The following is a 19863-nucleotide window of genomic DNA, read 5'->3' as shown; positions in this document are numbered from 1 at the left end:
TAAATGTGTTCTATGAACAAAAATATGTTTCATGAAGAAATGATATACAAGTGGAGTATGGAATCTTCAAAAACAAGTAGGAATTACAAGTTCACTTAGTAGAAGTAGACCACTGCATTCCTAATAGTGTTTACAGAGTTGATAGAAAATAAAGTATAAAAAAAAGAAAAGAAAGTATAACTTTATGCCCCAAATCCATTACCAGGTTCCACATTGTAGCCCTATTCAGTACTTGCTATTGTTTTCTTATTTTGCTTTGAATAACCTCCCACTGGCATTGTGAAATTCAAGTGAAGTTAAAAATAACCATACAGCTCCAACGTATTTTTTTTAATTAGAGTACTGTTACCTCAAAGTGAAAGTTTTTACATAGTAATCTCATTATTTTCATAAGAACGAAGAACTCTGTCAGTAGAAAAGACAGCTGTTTTATCAGAAGAATTCCAGAATGCTAGGATGACTCTTGAAGAGTGTATGAATGAGGCAAAAGGACATTTGTCAGCAAAATGAATTCCGGAATTGATTGCTTAAATATTACTGTATTTTATTTACCACGTTGCCATTGAATACTTTGTAGAAAGCAAAGTCTCTAAACTCTGTGATGAACTATGGCATTCTCATTGGTGATTCATGCACATTAAGTGAATCGTATCATAGTACAAATGCTTTCATCCTGATAGACTTCTAACATAATTATTAGCATTGAGGATAATGGATCGGACAAATTATTTGAACATTTTATTGCGTCATTTTTATGACAGAGCATACATAGTTTGGAGCTTTGGACTGGGAATGAAGAAAGGTGATTTCTTCTGTTCCTAATTATCTGGTAATACCTTGGGCAAATCATTTGATTTTTCTGGAACTCATTTTACTTATGTGAAAAATTAAGAGTTTGAATGTATTAATCTCCCTGGTATTAAGTTTTTATGAGTCTGTGATCTCAATATCCATATATTTCCTTTGGTATAGTTGCGAAATTGGTAAATTGTTTTATGCAAACTAAATTTGTATATAGCATTGTGGCTCTGAGCTTGCTTTAGGATGTTTGTGGAATTCTAGTGTGGTTCACCAGTGAGAAGATATGTTACCTAGAGAATCTCCATATAACTGATCTGAAAAATTAATTGTTAAAATCTGAACAGGGGAAGAAGATACTTTTTAGAGGCTTAGTACTTTACATAACATAAATACAGGTCAATTGATAATACAACCCATGGTATTTTGTTATGCTAGAAACTACATTACTGGAGAACTTCAGATATTATAGGCAAAGACAAGTTGACATACTTTAGGTGGGATGTTTTGGTTCAAAGATACAGTAATTTGAAAAGTGTTTAATTGATCCCTAGAAAGTGGTTAGACAGGTTAGGCTCTTTTTCAGGTATTACTGGCAAGTTAACTTTTGAAGGGGGAAAAGAAAAGGAATTTTTTCATTGGTTTTCCCTTGAAATCAAAATGACATATTAGTTTAAAATATTAATTCTATATAGAAAATGTTACTTTTTTGAAAATCTGAACCAAATTAGAGTTTTTGATTAAAGAAGAATAGACTTTACCTTTAAAAAAATAGTAATAGCACAGATGTTCTCAAGAGCAGCCTTTCTTTGTTTCTTTCCATGGGAGGATCCGGCTTGCTGTGATGGTCACAGTGGAATTTACATCTTAGGATACAGGATTATTTGTTCCTCTCTTAGGCATGTGTCCCGTTGGAACATCATTGATTCCATGTTGTGTCCTCTGTGGCTGTGAAGAAACCCTGGATTGATGCAACCACAGCTAGAAAATTAAGTTCTGAGCCCACTTTAATTGGTAGGAAAAGGCACCTATTCTGGGTAGGGGGAGCAGTGAGCTTAGATAGTCATTCTGCTTGTTCGCAATTATCTGGTGTCTTCTGGAGTATGACAGGGAAATGTCTTGTTGGAAAAGAAGAAAACCGATGTTTTTGGCAGTTCATTGGTCTCTAACTCTTCCTTGAATGATCCGTGTAAGACAGATGTGCACACAGCTGTTCTTTCAAATTCTCAACATAAACAGAAACAATAAACATGTGTTTTATGCCAACTAGGGACACTGTGCTAGGCTCTAGAAATATGAACAGGTGTTAGGTCTTGTTCTTCCAAGAAGTACCCAACCTTTGGGGCCAGCATAAATATTCATAGCACTCGAAGCATTAAGTGAAGCGGCTTTTAAAATGGGGTTATAGCAAAAGAAAAAAAATACCGTATACACTTTTATTTTTATTTTTTTCCGTATACACTTTTATACCAATACTAGCACAGCTTATATTACATAAAAGAAAAAGAAAGCAATTAAAGCAGTTTTAAAGATTCAGTTTTACTCTAGAGAATAAAATCCAAATTTAACCCTACAGCTTCCAAGAATAACACAACACAAAAAATACTTAAGATTCTATTTTATGAAGATATTGGATATAAATTGTTCTCAACACTGAATAATGCATTAAACAACCTTATCCATATATAATACCATGTTTTCATTAACCATGGATTTTTAGACATTCTCTTGTTACTAAATCATGCACAGTTGCTATTATGTCCAGTTCATCATGGACATAAAATGTCCATGTCCAGTTGCCTTCTCCTAAGTGTACTAAAATTTTGGGAGTTTTCTGTCTAATATTCAGATTCTCTTGGCTTAAGACAGGAATCATAAATAATACTGAAGACCAAATACTGATACATAGCCTTCTCAAATACCAAACTACATTTTTTTTCAAGTGTCATAAACAAGGACAGAATTAAGTCAGTCTTTCGGCCTTCTCACTATACAACCATTCCTAATTGTCCTCATTCTTCCTCTTGCTGTTCATGTCTACTCTACCTACCATCACATCCATACCCCTGTATCCCCAGAGTCCAAGAGGAGATGACCTCCCAACCTCTGTATCACACAAAACACTGTATCCCTCAATAGGAGAGGTTGAGTTAGCTTTTGTGCAAGTGCATAACGAAGGTGGTCTTCTACCATTGCTCCTCACTCTGCTGAATTAGCAAGGACTAGCCTTCAAAGGGGGTTCTTGGTGGGGTGGAAGGCCATAGACTTCTTTGTAGAGGTACCCTTCAGATGCGAAGCACTGAAATGCAGTTGGTGTGTAAAACATCTAGACATGGTCTACAGCTCCAACATCTTACATTACAGTCCCATTTACCAGCATGCTCTTTTATGCATCTTATTATAATACTCTTTAGATTTTGGTATTATGAAGAGTAGGACATTGTGGAATCGTTAAGGCCTTGAAGATAGAAATACTCACATGCATGTCAAAACTCTCATAATTTTCTGGTGATCATATACTGTCCAGTGATAGGAATGACTATATTTAAGCATATATATTATTTCTGATGTCAGTGTGTGCTAATTGACCTTCAAAGTTAAGTGAGCTAAAGATCACTCTTTTAGGTATATTTGGATAGTTTTGATAAATAAATTTGAACTTACTGAGGATAAGAACTTAGGATTATTAATGAATTTTATCTCCTATACCTAGAACAATATCTGGCACTCAGGAGGTATTTGATAAATATTTGAGGAAAACATGGATAGAGTAAGTCTTTTCAGTATCTCAGAGCAAAGCAGATTCCTACTTAGATACAAATGAGATTGGCTCAGTTTATTTTTGTCCATATGAACAAGTTATTTCTCAAATGACCTGGTGCTACAGTATGATACAAAATATTAAAATATAGTTACTGGGGTGCCTGGGTGGCTCAGTCAATTAAGCATCAGACTCTTGGTTTTGGCTCAAGTCTTGATCTCAGGGTCATAGGATTGAACTCCCCCCCCCCCCCCGCACGCCCCCCCAAGCCACACAGCAGGGAGTCTGCTTGAGATTCTCTTCCTCTGCCCCTCCCCCTACCCCCTCTCACACACTCTTTCTCTCTCAAATAAATCTTAAAAAGTTAATAAATGTTACTAACATTAAAAATATGATTCAAAATCCACATTGTGTTTTGTTAGTAACTTGGGATATTTTCTATATTGCTTGATATCCTGTCAAGAGTTTAAATAACATTTACTTACCCTGCAATCCACATGTTGATAAAACTTGTTGATAAAAATTGTAATTTTTGCTTATTGACTATTTTTGAAATCCACAAGATAAGAACACATCCATCTTGTTCATCAAACCAGCACCTAACTCAAGGCCTGCCAATATATTCTGATTTTTTGCCAATAAATATTTGTTGAACAAATAAATGAGTGAAATACAGTGAACAAGACAGGTTGTCACTCTCAAATAATACAGTCCAAGGGGAGAAGGGAGGACAGAATGTGGTATGTGCTGTAAGACTAGATGCCATTAGATTCAGATGTTAGGGAATAATTAGCTCTTAAAAATAATTTTATATTTGAATATTTAAAGCACAGTGTGAGAACTGTTAGGAGGTTGGAAGGTATAGCTACAACAGTAGATGGACAAGTTGAATGGTGTCTGAGTGGGGAGGAAAAAGAGAATAGAAGTAACAGTAAATGAGGAATCCAGAAATTAGTCCCGTTGATAATAGTTGGAAAGAATGGATCTGTGTATTGTCCAAATAGTAAAAGATACCACTGTACAACTGGAGGACCAGGTTAAAGCCATTGGCCTCAGAAACTAAACTGAGATCCCCAGATAGAATTTGCTGGTATGAATGAGCTACATCATCATTGAAGAAATGTAGGAATGAGAGAAAAAAAAAAGTCATTGAGAAACTCCCCACACCAAATACATATCCACGAGTATTGAAAAATAAATAACACAGTTATTGACTGATACTCCTTGAAAGAGTTAACATACTTTCCTCTTAACAGCCTATACTCTCTCCCTGCGGTGACTGATTTATTAAAAGAGGTAATTTAGACACTTTTTTAAAAAGATTTTATTTATTCATGAGAGATAGACAGAGAGAGAGGCAGAGACAGAGGCAGAGGGAGAAGCAGGCTCCATGCAGGGAGCCCGACATGGGACTCGATCCCAGGATCACGCCCTGAGCTGAAGGCAGACGCTCAACCACTGAGCCACCCAGGCGCCCCAGTAATTCAGACACTTCTAAGAGTAGAAGTTGATGAAGACCAATAATAAGCTGGCCTGGGAATTAGATAGCTAAAAACCTGGATTCTAGTTCCAGCACTGTCACTACCTACCTATTTAACCTGAAGAATTTACTTGTCATTTGGGGGCCTTATTTTCTTATCTTATTAACAGAGTGTTAGATTTTTATCAAGAGTTTCACTTAGGGATGCCTGAGTGGCTGTGGTTGAATGTCTGCCTTTGACTCAGGTCATGATCCCAGCGTCCTGGGATCGAGTGAGATCCCCAGAGGGAGCCTGCTTCTCCCTCTGCCTGTGTCTCTGCCTCTCTCTCTGTGTCTCTCATGAATAAATAAATAAAATCGTTTTTTTTTTTTTTTAAGAGTTTCACTCTAAGATGATATCCTTCTGCCTGTTTTATCCTTTTTATAACTCTGGCATAATTTTAACATTTTAATAAACTTGTTCTTTTTTTTTTTTTTAATTGGAGAGACATTGGGATCTGAGTACAAGATTGGAGAGAGGATAGGGAATCGAGTGAGAAACTGCCATTTCATAAGAAGAAAGCTAAAATTTGCTTTCCAAACTCAAGCACATCTTAGGACATTGAGGAAGAGTATCTGTAGCAGAATGGGGTTTAAATTTTTGTTATGTTTTACTAACAAGAAGGAAATTATCCTTGACTTCTACAATTGATTTTCATCTATCATATATTGAACCAAAAATGTTGGACTAGTCACACTTTTAAATATTATGATTGTGTCTGTAATACAAGGAAATTTCTCAGCATTGAGAGGGAAGGAGAAACTCCTTTATTGACAATTCAAGCTGAATAACCTAGTTCTACACACCTATAATTACCTCAGTCATTTGGACTGTCAAGGAGCTTGCTTTAACTTGAACTACCTTAGTAAAAGTTTCTTGGTTTTCAAAGGCTTTTAAGCAATATCAATGCCCAGTTCTCCACTTTATTCTGTGCTGTTGAGACCCTGTGAGCATTTTCCCCACCAGGCTGTTGCTGTGTGATTAACAGGGAAACTTTTGTTAGTTCCCCTGCAGGATGACCAGTTAGCTACTCAATGTAGATTAAATAGATAGACTTATTCCACTTGGAGAATACTGGGTTAAGTTGAAGGGAATTACTGCCATCTGGTATATCGCCCTAAGTGGGGGCATCTTTATTACATCCACAAGTCACTGCAATTCTATCAGGCCACTTATGTGACAAGTGGGGACCTGCTTCCATGCTGAAGTTTGGCACGGCTTGTGTTTCTCCTTGCCAAAAAGGGCAAAGGACTTGAGCAAGAAGCCAGCTTTCTCCTGATTACAAAACTGACCACAGTTCCTCGCCAACCTATCAGTGTGAGTCAATTTTTTTTTTTTTTTTTTTGGCTAATACATTATTCTTCTCAGAGAGAACTCCACTTTTTTTCATTATGACATGGCATTTATCATTTAAACATCTGCTATGTTCAGACATGGGTACAGCAGTACTGCCTTTGCCTAGTGATGGATAAACTTAATAATCAAGTGACTAAAAAAGCAAACCCTGATACACGACATCTAAACTATATCTCTCAACTACTTAATTTTATAGAATTTGTTAGTATCATTTTGGCCTTTCTAAAGTTGGCAAACAAATGCCTCAGAAAATAACATTTCAGCAGCATGCTGATGCCAAACTTTAAAATACAAGTACATGTTTTAATTAAATAGTTTTCTTCAGATAATAACAGTTTAGAGATTCAACCAGGGATGGGCAGCTACAAAAAAATGTTGTTGAAGTAAGTTTATCTGGTACTTCATAACCCAGAGATGTAAAGTTTAAGAAACAATTGAAAATTGAACAATCTCTTTGCTCCGATAGCTCTAAATACTGTACAACTCACACCCCTCACAAGACACAGAACATGTGGGTCACTGGCGAGACAGTGTGGCAATGTTTTCCTTGTAATGTACCAAGTCTTGCCAAAGCAGTGAGCAACATCATGACACAACATTTGTCACAGCTGGCTCTCTAACAGGACAGTACCAGCCAATTCAGGCCTAGTCCTTTGTGGATTTATTCCCACCTCTCCCAAATATTTGGAAACTGATGTCTTAACTCATTGGTTGTGTTCACAAGTTCTACTACTGCAAGTCTTTTTCTTTTAATGGATTGGTCTTTTGCAAGAAATAGACAAAATATCAGTGTGAATTACAGAAAATCCCTCTTCCATGCTGTTATGGGTGAAACTCTGGGAGATTCTCTCATTGACCCAGAAAGCGACTCCTTTGCTGATACACTGTCTGCAAGCACTTCACAAGGTAAAGTCAACTCCAGATACGGCTCTTGGGTTACTTTGGGCATTTATAGAATGGTAAAATTGCTCTTGTCGTTTGTTTTCCAAGTTACATTCTAGTATGAGTTGTGTCTAGGCCACTATTTTAATGTCTACTTTGCTGTGTTTGTGTTCACTTATAAGCATCAGAGCTTTGAAAAAGAAGCCTAAGCTAATCCATATTTATCTCTATGCATAGCTCCCATTTCCTGAATTTTAAGCATTAAAGGTATGTTTATATTTTTAAAGATCCTATTCATTTTTATTTTCTAGTTTTATATATTTTCCTTTTTAAAAAAATAATTTATTTATTCATGAGAGACAGAGAGAGAGAGGCAGAGACACAGGCAGAGGGAGAAGCAGGCTCCCTGTGGGGAGCCTGATGTGGGACTCGATCCCAGGACTCCGGGATCATGCCCTGAGAGAAAGGCAGATGCCCAATTGCTGAGCCACCCAGGTGTCCCTATATATTTTCCTAAATATACTTAAGGTCTTTTTAGAATACCTGGGGTGGGGGGAGTGTCCCTTTTCCCGTTTTATAGTCTTATGGTACATATCTCTCAGGCGGCTTTTATCCCTCCCACAGCATTTTTATTCCTCTTAAAGCTCTCTCAACATGTTTTTGTTCTACTTTGAAATCTAGATATTTGTACATGTTATCTTTCCAGAGAAGTGTACACTGAGTGTAAAACCAGCTTATAATCTTCTTTAGATTTCTTAGGATACCTAGCATGGTGCCTAATGCATTATAGAATAAATAGATTGTGGGGCCTCGGAGAATGTCTATTCCAAGCATTTCATTTTACACACAAAGAAAATAACATCCCTAAATGCCTATTGCATACTAAGTAAATGATTAGCTATTACTTGCACTCAAATATATAAGATTCAAGCAGATACCTCATTTTTCAAAATTCCTTTCTTGACCATTGCAAAATATAAGTTCTTCATTTCTACAGCTCCTTCTACTGGAGTTTCTTAGCACAGCTTCTTCTGTTTTGTACTGTTTCATATTTATTTCTATATTTCTGGTTATTTTTTCTCATAGATACTATGTAAAAATAGATTGTGTTAACTAGTGTGATTTGTGTTTTATAAAATAAGTGCTGAAGTGTTACAGTTAAGTCACTTCATTGTTGAAATGAATGCCTTTACATTTCAATGTGTTAATTTTTCTGGAAGCCTGAAGTTTGAACATACTAATCACTTGTTTTTTGCTTAAACACTTGGCTGTTTAAAAATTAAGAAAAAATATTTCCTGAAATACTATTTCATTCTCTTAGGGTGATTTGATTCAATATATATATCTGTCACCTGAGCCTCTTAAATATGAGTTTGGTTTCATTATATTATATAAAAATATGTTATTCTTTGTTTCTAAAAGCCATAGAAATTATTACTATCTTTCTCCAGTTATTAGTTTAGCCTGCTGATATCAGGATAGATGTGAAATAGTCCTTGAGTCAAAATTTGATAATTTTGTCTGTTTGCAAAAAATGTGTTCAGAATGTAGTGCAATAAATATTTTAGGTTAACTGAGGAAAAATACTGTTTATGGTAAGAGATAGTTATGTGATTCCAGTTAGTTTTCATTCTGTACTGATCTCTATATATTTATGTCTTGGATTTGCCCAGGGCCTAATTGTTTTGAGTCTCAAATCCCCTTCAAAGGAATAACTCAGTACTTTTCTTCTTAATTAGTACAGAATAAAATTAATAGCAATTAAGAAATGACATATTGTGCCAATTATTTAACTTTTGTTTATATGGTCTCTGATTACTTCTTATTCATGTTGTTTTTCTGTTGAAAATGTTATTCCTAAAGGCCAAACACCTATGATTGTTAACTTCAATTGCATTTAGACATATAGGGGGGCCTGAGTGACTCAGTTAAGTGTCTGTCTTTGGCTCAGGTCATGGTCCCAGGGTCCTGGGATGGAGCCCCACCTCGGGTTCCCTGCTCAGTGGGGAGCCTGCTTCTTCCTCTCCCTCTGCTGCTCCCCCTGCTTGTTCTCTCTCTCTGTCAAATAAATAAATAAAATCTTTAAAAAAAGAATTTAGACATAATCGTCATTTGCTCTTTGAGCCTATCAGAGATGAAACACTGTAGAGTTTAGGTACTTGGCTTTAATACAGTAATTAATTTAGGTGCTCCTTCTTCTTTAGACAAGGTGGGATTGGGGGTTGTTGCAAGTAGCTCGGTGCTACTTTGAAGTAAAAGTGGCTTGTTGAGTGTGAATGATCCAGATGTCCAAGCCATATGGGTCATATTCATGAGATTCAAAAATTTATGTAGCCACTATGCCCAAAGAGGACTTCTGTGCTTTTCCTGGGCTCCATTATCACAGTGACCTCCTGCCTTTATCTTATTCCCCTATTTTCATCATGAGCTTCTCAAGTAACCCCAAGTAACCCCATTCTGGCTCTGAAACCATTTCCACTAGTAAAAATTGGCAAGACTGAAGGGAAGCTTCCACAAACTGAAGCTGAATATGCCTCCTGCTTTTAGTGCCAGACTTAGTCCTGTGTGAATTCTATAATTTTAAAGTGTTGCACCAGAGCATTGAAAGATGATGACATGCTTGTCCTTTGGAGCTGATTGAGCAATGGAAATATGCCTTGGAGACATGATAAATGCTGCAATAGACAATCCTTTGAAACAAGCGCCTCTCCAGAGATAGGAGTGAGTGAGTGATTGCCCGCCATTTTTATTGAGGGATACTTAAACTGTGTCTCTGTAACTCCAGGCAACTATATATTTGGAAGCATTTAAATAATTGACCAAAGTTTTCATCTTTCTAGAGGTTTTAAGGGACCCGTGTAGTATCAAGGAATGTAACTTAACAGTCTTGCTTTGGCCATGTACGTTCCACGTAAATCTGAATAAGTCATTTATCCTCTCTTCCCTCTGTTTCCACATATAATAACAGATATACAGGGTTATTGCAAGGATTAAATGACACAATATTTGCGAAAGCACATCTGAATCCTATATAGACTGTATTGTTTTGATCTTCTAATATTAATTACTTATAGATGGAAAAGAAGACATATACTGTCCTAAATTGGAAACATTTTAAAGAGAATATATGGCAGGAAAGGTGCAGAATTCTTTGTGCGTCAAAATAAGTGGCACTTTTTGAGTGAGATGGGGCTTCTGCATATGCTCCTATGAATGTTTTGATGAGGAAATAATCATATTTGGAGAAAGTATCTTTCTGTCTGATTTTTTGAAAGATTTTATTTATTTATTCATGAGAGACACAGAGAGAGGCAGAGACACAAGTAGAGGGAGAAGCAGGCTCCATGCAGGGAGCCTGATGCAGAGCTTGATCCCAGAACTCAATCCTGGCACTCAATCCCGGGACTCGATCCTGGGACTCGATCCTGGGACTCCAGGATCACTCCCTGAGCTGAAGGCAGATGCTTAACCGCTGAGCCACCCAGGCGTCCCCTTGTCTGGTTTTTTCTTAATGGGGGAATTACCTCCCCTTTTGTTAGACATTTGTTTCAAAAAAGATTGAATTTCCAAAAGTTGAAATCATTCTTTGGCCCTAAATGAAAGCAACAATTACATGGTTTCTTCTCTAAGACATTGAAAAACTATCTTAGATTATAATATTCTTTATGATGAAGATTTTGGTCATTGACACAGCTCTGAATTTCATAGTCTCACATTAATAATTCTGGACTTTTTTCTAGGATTTTACTCTTGTCTGTATTAATATTTTTCTTTAGCATGGCTCTATTTTATCATTTATTTCTCTGATTTAACTATTCATATATCTTTTATGATCAGCAGGACTTAGTAGATTTGGTAGAGTTCTAGACTCTGAGAATTTCCCATGTTTCCCAAAACTGTCATTTCTCTTGTGCTTCCCCCCAAATTATGAATTTTAGGAAACACTAAAAACAAATATCATGTATATTAGATGCTTATAAGAAAAAACAGTATTAAAAAAATTTTTTTTAATTTTCCCCTGGCATCCCTAAGGAATACAACTTGTCTTAAAAGCTACCTGACAGCAGCTAGCCATTTAAACTATTCATCGGGGCACCTGGGTGGCTCAGCAGTTGAGCATCTGCCTTCAGCTCAGGCCATGATCCTGGAGTTCCAGGATTGAGTCCCTCATCAGGCTCCCTGCATGGAGCCTGCTTCTCCCTCTGCCTGTGTCTCTGCCTCTCTCTCTCTCTCTCTCTCTTTCTGTCTCTCATGAATAAATAAATAAAATCTTTCGAAAAAATAAATAAGTGAAAACTGTCCATCACAGTGTTAAACATGGAACATCAGATGGAAACTATTTTTGTGGCTCTGTCAGAGTTTGTCATAGGTCACTATCTTTGTCAACATGCTCACCTATAACTTGAATAAGGTAACCCTTAGGAAACTCTAAAATCATCATAGCTCCTTATAAAGTACATGTTCTTTGCACCAGAGGCAATCTTAGCAGAGTCAGTTTCTTCATTGTGTTAGGTCAAGAGAACTGACATGGGTTCTGTTATTTTAGCTTCATTTGGACACCCTTCAGTTAGGTGTAAGAAAGTTTTCCAGTAAATGCCTCATATCCATCTACTAGTGTGGAATATTTGCAAAAATATATGTGATAGTGAATCAGACTCATTTAAATGGAACTAAGTTTCTGTAAACCTCTACTAGATTACTCTTTTTTTGTAGATGCCGTTTGAACCTGTAACTAATTTAGAGACACAGGAATTACATATGCAGCTGATAGCAGCTGCTATCCAACCCCAGTAACCTCAGAATTAAGATCGTGTGGCTATTTGAGTACACAGTTTTTTAGACCCATGTAATTTTTATCAGGTAAGAGATTTGCCAACCCAAGATTGAAGTTCCCACAAGTGGTGAATGGTTTGCATTATAAAGTAAATTTAAAACAGTCAGGGATCCCTGGGTGGCACAGCGGTTTGGCGCCTGCCTTTGGCCCAGGGCGCGATCCTGGAGACCCGGGATCGAATCCCACGTCGGGCTCCCGGTGCATGGAGCCTGCTTCTCCCTCTGCCTGTGTCTCTGCCTCTCTCTCTCTCTCTGTGAGACTATCATAATAAATAAAAAAATTAAAAATAAATAAAAAATAAAAAAAAATAAAACAGTCAACTGTTAATTATCTACATGTGTATCATCCCTTATTACCTCATGCTGGGATTCCTGTACAGCCTTTTAGCTGACTTTCTAAGTGAGGAACTTTCAGCCATCCAGTGTAATCTTCAAGATAAGTGGTCCTCAAAGCCTATCAGCCTTCTAATATGTGAAGTAGTGCACCATACTGAACATTGTGATGTCTAAACACCTCTGCCTAGCTTTCAAAGCTCTGTATAATCTGTTTCCACTTTGTGTATTTTATTTCTCTCCACACTCCAGTGATTAGTCTGCCTTGCTTTACTTGGACTAATCACATTGTCCCAAGAATAAGCCAGACTCACTCTTGCCTCCAAGCCTACTACATCCTGGAATGCCTTTCCTAATTCTTCAACCTTTTCAAATCCTCCCTATCCTATCCTTCAAGGTCAGGTTCAAGTAACCTCTGTGCCATGAAACCTCCTCTTAATACATTACTATTAATTGCTACTCTACACTGGAAATATGTTCAGAATATATCTCCTTTCCCCATTCCACTGCCAGCACTCTAATCCAAGCCATTATCTCTTGCCTGAGTTGCTATCCCACTCTTTGATGGGTTGTCCTGCCTCTACCCTCACCTCCCAACTGCTTAGTCTCAGCCCATGATGCAGAGGGATCATGTTAAAATGTAAGTCAGATCCGTCACTCAGCTTACAACCAACTGCAACTCCTCACTTCACTTAGGATAAAAGCCCAGTCTGCCCCAGACCCCCACCCGACCCTGGTCAACCTGTCTGTCCTTTCCTCAATCAGCTCCAGCCACATTGGCCTCCTTGCTGTTCTTTCCACATTCCAGGCATGCTCCTGCCTTAGTGCATTTGCTCTAGTTCTTGTTCCTTCCTTGAGCCCTCATCCTCTGACATCTTCTCATCAGCTCTTTCTAATCTTGGCTAAGATCTCACTTGTAGTAAGGACTGCCTCTACCCCTCTGTTGTTGAATTATCTGCCCTCTTCACTGCCCTTTCCCTCTCCCTGCTTCATATTCTTTTTTCTAAAGTATTCATCATCCTTTAACGTACTGTATCATTTACTCATTTATTGTATTTATTGTTTATTGTCCACTTTCTCACACTAGCATATGAACCCCATAAAGACATAGGGGGCTTTGTCTAGTTTGGTCACTGACTGGTATGTCCCAAATGCCTAGGACATGTTTGGTAAACGACCAGGATCATTAATACTTGTTAAAATGAAAAAATAAAATCCTCTCTTTTGTATTGCTCTATATCACACTATTTAGCCCTTACTTAGAGACTGTCTGATGGTATTTTCTGTTTTATATATTCCCCTAATTCAAATTACATAGTAATTGAGGATAAGAGCATGTTTTATTCTCTTCTTTATTCCACAAGTATCTAATATATAATAGGTATGTAATAAGCAATTATTGTTGACTTATTAATACCAAGCTGATCTGCTGCTGTACCTTGCCAGCTCCTGAAGTGAGGCACTAGAATATGTTAGATAAGTAAAAACAAAAGTTTAGTGTACATGCTAACATATTATTGTAAAACCCATGCTGATATAGACAAACCACTTGCCAGGATGAGCACTGGATGTTATGCTATATGTTGGCAAATTGAACACCAATAAAAAATAAATTTATTAAAAAAAAGAAATATATTCAAACTCCACCCCCCCCCAAAAAAATAAAGGAAACTAACAACCTTGGAAATAAAACCCAACATTATATATGCTAAAACCAGGTACAAATATATTTTGAATTACTTGTTATGCAGTTATTTGCATCATATCCCTCCATTGATTTGAATTATCATTAGTTGAATATTATTTGAATGTTAATTTGAATATCACAGTTTGTGAGTTATTCAAATGCCTGACTTCTTTTGCAAGTCTGCCTACCTTTTCATACTTTCAGTATTCATTTGAACTTTTAGGAGACTTATTTTCTAGCAGTGCTAAGAAAAGCAACTTATTTGATTAAGTAACCAGTATCCAATCATGATATTGGACTTAGCACAGTGCCTGGTGTGTAATATGTGTCCAAAAAACGTTAGTTTTGTCTTCTCAGCCCTAAAATGGAAGTTACAACTTTGGGATAATACAGATTTTCATTATCCATGCTATCAAAAGTTTTCCATTACTATAGTTAATTAAGTCTTACTTCTTACTTGCTTACAATCATTTCCTTAGCTTTTTTTCTCCAGAATATTTACATATTATCTGATAGATACATATTATTAATCACAGTTGCAGAAAAAAGAAACCCAGGTTCAGTTTCTTGTTTTGGCAAAGTGCCAGTAGCAAAACTCAGGAGCAGAACAGCAGTTCTAATATTCTTCACAGGTTCTAGACACGTGAACCCCATGGCTCACCTAACTTCTTTGTATTTTGTTTGTTTTTTGTTTTTGTTTTTTTCACCTTACTTCTTTGAATTAAGTCACTTCTTTTGGAAAAAGTAAAACATTCATTATTCTTATTTTTTTGGCTTTGCATTACCAGATGAATATTTTTTTTTTTCATTTTTTTTTTCATTTATTTATGATAGTCACACACACAGAGAGAGAGAGAGGCAGAGACATAGGCAGAGGGAGAAGCAGGCTCCATGCACCGGGAGCCTGACGTGGGATTCGATCCCGGGTCTCCAGGATCGCGCCCTGGGCCAAAGGCAGGCGCCAAACCGCTGCGCCACCCAGGGATCCCCAGATGAATATTTTTAATGTAAGATTGTTGGATATGACATTACTGTTGTCTTACACTTCCTAAAACTCTGATTTTAGTTTATTTTTGATTTTAGACCTATTTATGTAGACTGGGAAAGTTTGCTTAATTGTCTAAAATAAGAGCCAAATGTGTCAGTTTGATATAAGTGTGGTCAGATTTACATAGAAATCTCTGCCATTTACAAAGAAATCTCTTTGGCACTGATATAACCACATCTCTAGCCAGTTACAAGATAGAAACAGTTGATCCAAACAGTTGACCCAGTTGACTAAGAAATCAGTCCAATTTGCAAGCATATGTCCTAACACAAAATTTAATCATTTTGATATCATAGTCATTTAGGCCTAATCAAACTCAGAAAATATAAGATACATGCTGGGTAGTAGAAACAAATATCTTTTCCTTGGAATATCTTTATCAATAATAATCCAAATCCGGGATCCCTGGGTGGCGCAGCGGTTTAGCGTCTGCCTTTGGCCCAGGGCGCGATCCTGGAGACCCGGGATCGAATCCCACGTCGGGCTCCCAGTGCATGGAGCCTGCTTCTCCCTCTGCCTATGTCTCTGCCTCTCTCTCTTTCTCTGTGTGACTATCCTAAATAAATAAAAATTTTAAAAAAATAATAATAATCCAAATCCTAATCATCCCACAGGGTTCTCAGAATTCAAAACCCATCTCTACTATGAAGTTATCCTGGATTATTTCAGAACATGTTGTCTTTTTCTGCTACATTTCTAGAGCACTTAATGTCTCTATCACTAGTTTGGTTTCTATGCTGCCTTCTGTTATTAAACGTCTTTCACCTTGGTAAGCTTCTCAAGGTCAATAACTGCATTATATAATGCATTTCTTGTGAGGCCTGAAAAATACCTTGCACATAGTATTAGGTAATTGGTTATCTTGATTTGAGATGGTTTGAGTTTTATATTACTGATTGAGCATGTACTGATATTAAGATACTGAGAAAGGAAAAGAAAAGTAAAACAAGGAGGGGCTTTGGAAGAGGAAAGCTATAGTAAAATATGATAACTCTTTTAAGAAAAAGTTTATGAAATAGATTGTTGATACAAAGAGGATTTAAATAATTACCATAGATTTGGTAGCTTGGATTTAAGCCACTGACTTTATTTCATTTAAATAGAATGTTTCCAGAGACAACTCAACTGATCCAAACATGTTAACTTTGCAAACATAGGATTCCTGATGTAAGCATTAGTATTTGGGAAAAGATTTCCTGCATTAAAAAAAAAAAAAAATACAGAGTTCTTGTAAAGCAGAATATGCCTTACATATAAGCCAGACAGATATAAAGCAAAAACATAACTTTCAATACTCGTTAGGATAAAATGTACTCTCTCTAAATTTTTACCTTCCCTGTTTACTCTGACCTGAGGACCTTAATTGACTATGTATTGAGCCTTTATTACACAATGAAGTCAGTTAGAAAGTAGTTTATTGAGACTAATTTTAATACTATTTTGTAACTCCTGAATAGAAAAATTCTTAAATAAATACCCTAGAAATTCCGTAACAATCTTTTTAACACAAATGAAAGGTTTTTTTGGTTTTCTTTTTGTTTTTTTGGCTTATGTGGTTGATCTGCATGTTTCCTTCTGTCCACTCCCACTCCCAGGACCCATCTCTCCTGTTTAAGCTTTTTATTGAAGTACAGAATGCATAGGCAAAAGTCTGTAAATCATTTTCACAAATGAACAAAAGTGTAATTCGCACTGAGATAAGGAAACAAAACAATACCAGCCTTCCAGCCCTCTGACTGTTCTAATTTCTAACCCATGGATTAGTTTGCCTGTTTGGGGGTTTTATATGAGTAGAATGATACATTGTTTACTCTTTTGTATGTGGATTCTTTTGCTCACTCTTTGTTAATCACATTTACTCTTCATTCTTATCACTGTATTTCATTATGTGAATATATCACAATGTATTTATCTGTCCCTATTGATGGGCAACCAGGCATTTTTCATTATTGCAAATAGAACACCTAGGAACACTCTCATATAGGTCTTTCAGTGAACAGGGGTTCACATTTCTGTTAGATGTGTATGTGAGCCATAGGATGTGTTCAGCTTTAAGAGGTACTACCAGTTAGTTTTGAACACAGCTGTACCATGTATACTCCTCCCAACAGTGTCTGAGTGTTCCACTTAGTCCACAGCTTTTCTGGTACTTGACGTTTTCTTTTTCATTTTAGCCATGCTGGCGGGCTTATGGTGGTATCACACTGTAATTTTTATTTCCCTTTCTCTGATAACTAAAATGTTAAGCACTTAAAAAAATATTTATTACCCATTTGGCTATTCTTTTTTCATGAACTGCCTGTTCAAGTCTTTTGCCCATTTTTATATTGGGTACTTTAGATATAAGTTCTGCAGCATACTTTGTTTAAAAAAATAATAATAAAAATAAAGCATGCTTTGTCAAATACCTGTATTGCAGATATCCTCTCCCCCACTGTGTGTTACTTTTTCATTTACTTAATAATCAGTTTAAATCTTAAATATCATCCAAGTTATTTAATTTTTCTTTTATAATCAGTGCTTTTTATATCCTGCCAAAGAAATCTTTGCCTACTCCAAAGTTGAAGTGTTATTCTAGTTTTTATTTTAAAAAATATTTTGTTTCATATTTCACATTTAGATCTGTAGTCTGTATGAAACTGATTCTTGTATATGTTTTAAGGTAGAGGTTGATTCACTTTTTTCCATATGGATATCTAGTTGACCCACTTCATTTACTGACAAGGTGATCCTTTCCCCATTACACTGCAGTGACATTTTGGCCATAAACCAGGTGACTATATATATGTGGGATTGATTCTTGACTTGCTCTCCTGTTGCATTGGTCTATTTTTCTCTTTGCACTAATTGATATATTGTCTTAATTACTGTAGTTGTATAATTGGTTTAATATCTGGTAGTAAAATCTTCCAGTGCTGTTCTTCTCTTCAAGATTGCCTTGGCTATTCCTGGCTCTGTGAATTTCCATATACGTTTTAGACTCAGTATTTTAACTCTCTACACAAAAATGCTAGTATTTTATTGGAATTTTTCTGAATTATAGATAAATATAGAGCAAATTGACAACTTTACAATATTGAATATTCTAGTCCATGAACATGGTGTATCTCTTGATTTATTTAGATGCTTTTTCTTAAATAATATTTTTGAGTCTTCATCACAGCAGTCTTATACATATTTTGCTAAATTTCCATGCTAGGTATTTGATGTTTTTCATACTATTGTAAAAATCATTTTAAAATGTCATTTTCTATTTGTTGCTGGCTAATAAAAATACAGTTCATTTTTAATAGTGGTTGATCTTATATCCAACAATTTTGCTAAATTCTCTTATTAACTGTAATGCTTATATATATATAAACATGTCATTAGTTTTATTTTTTCTTTTCTAATCCTTATTTTTTTTCTTCCCTATTACATTCTATAGGATTTCTAGTACACTGTTGAATAGAAGTAATGATAGATGGTATGCTTATCTCATTCCTGATCTCAAAGGAAAGCTTTAAATATTTCACCATCAAGTATGATGGCTACTTTAGTTTTTTGTTTGTTTGTTTATGGATATGCTTTATCAGATTATTGTTTTATCAGTTCCCTTTTCTTCCTAGAGATTTTTAAAAATCATGAATGTTTTGAATTGTGTCAAATGTTTTTGTGTAAAATATTTTTGATAATGCTATAATAGCTCAGAAGGACTATTTAGACATGAAAAAAAGTTTACGGATATTTTAATATCACATTATAATATTTTTTGAGATAATACATAGGATAGCTAGTGAAAATCTGCAGATCAGCCCATAACCAATGGCAATCTGGCTACATCTGTTTTGACACTTTTGTTCTCATGTTTGTTTAGCTTCAGACCATTGTCTTCTCATTAAGAGTGCTTGGCACAGTAAATTAAAAACAAGAGTACACAGAAGCATAGTGTATCACATCATTTTGCCAGACTAAACAATTCTGAATAAGACAATGCCTTTCCATCGGTGATGATTTCAAGCTATTTGAGGTACTTCAGTAGTAAAGCACTATTTAAAACCACTACCACTCTTATCTTTTCCTGGTTGCAAGAGGGCCCTTGACAATGTTTGAGAGGTGGATAAAGCAAAGAGAAACAGTACTTTGGCAGATCTTTGGTGGCCTCTCCTTTCCAAATAGTTACAGACTCCTGGACCATTCCCTTAATTTTTTTCCTTTCCACTGAGGCTCCTGTCTTCCATTCTCATCACCCTCTCTCTGCAAAGCCAAAACCAAACTGTGCAGGGGAGCTAGCCAGGGAGAACATTCCAGTTTCTTTCTTATGACCTCCACATCATGCTGCACTTGCTGCTAATATGCTAGTGCATACTTGGTAAAGTAGGAATTTCAATTAAACCAGAGTAACTCACCGCTCAACAGATTGAGGTTTAGTGTTGATTCAATTACTAGTAAGCCTCCCGTTAGAACCCATGAAGGCAATTTTAGCAAAAGAACCAAGCTTGAGTTAGTTTGACCACGGTGAAAAAGAGGACATGAATCTCCAACTCAGGAAACAGAGGAAGTGATGACTGTGGATGAGGGCATGATCCTGTAATCTTTCCTGTCTCCTGACACCTCAGGACTGGATTAAGCAAGCTATCTAAACAAGATGTGACCCATGTAAGAG

The 19863-nt window shown here is 36.3% G+C and overlaps 1 protein-coding gene across 1 annotated transcript in view; it reads left to right on the top strand.

Annotated features, from left to right (window-relative positions):
• Positions 1-7171: 7171 nt before the first annotated feature.
• The window catches only part of PPARG (peroxisome proliferator activated receptor gamma), a 73570-nt gene continuing 60878 nt past the window's right edge, over positions 7172-19863 (top strand). The window contains exon 1 of the mRNA NM_001024632.2: positions 7172-7341. Within this exon, the coding sequence (NP_001019803.1) occupies positions 7260-7341 (82 nt within the window). The 5' untranslated portion in view covers positions 7172-7259. The remainder of the gene's footprint in view (positions 7342-19863) is intronic.

The sequence above is a fragment of the Canis lupus genome, chromosome 20 (genome assembly GCF_011100685.1).
Source record: "Canis lupus familiaris isolate Mischka breed German Shepherd chromosome 20, alternate assembly UU_Cfam_GSD_1.0, whole genome shotgun sequence".
Lineage (NCBI taxonomy): Eukaryota > Metazoa > Chordata > Mammalia > Carnivora > Canidae > Canis > Canis lupus.
Note: the sequence above shows the minus strand (reverse complement) of the source record. Positions and strands in the feature narration are given on the sequence as shown.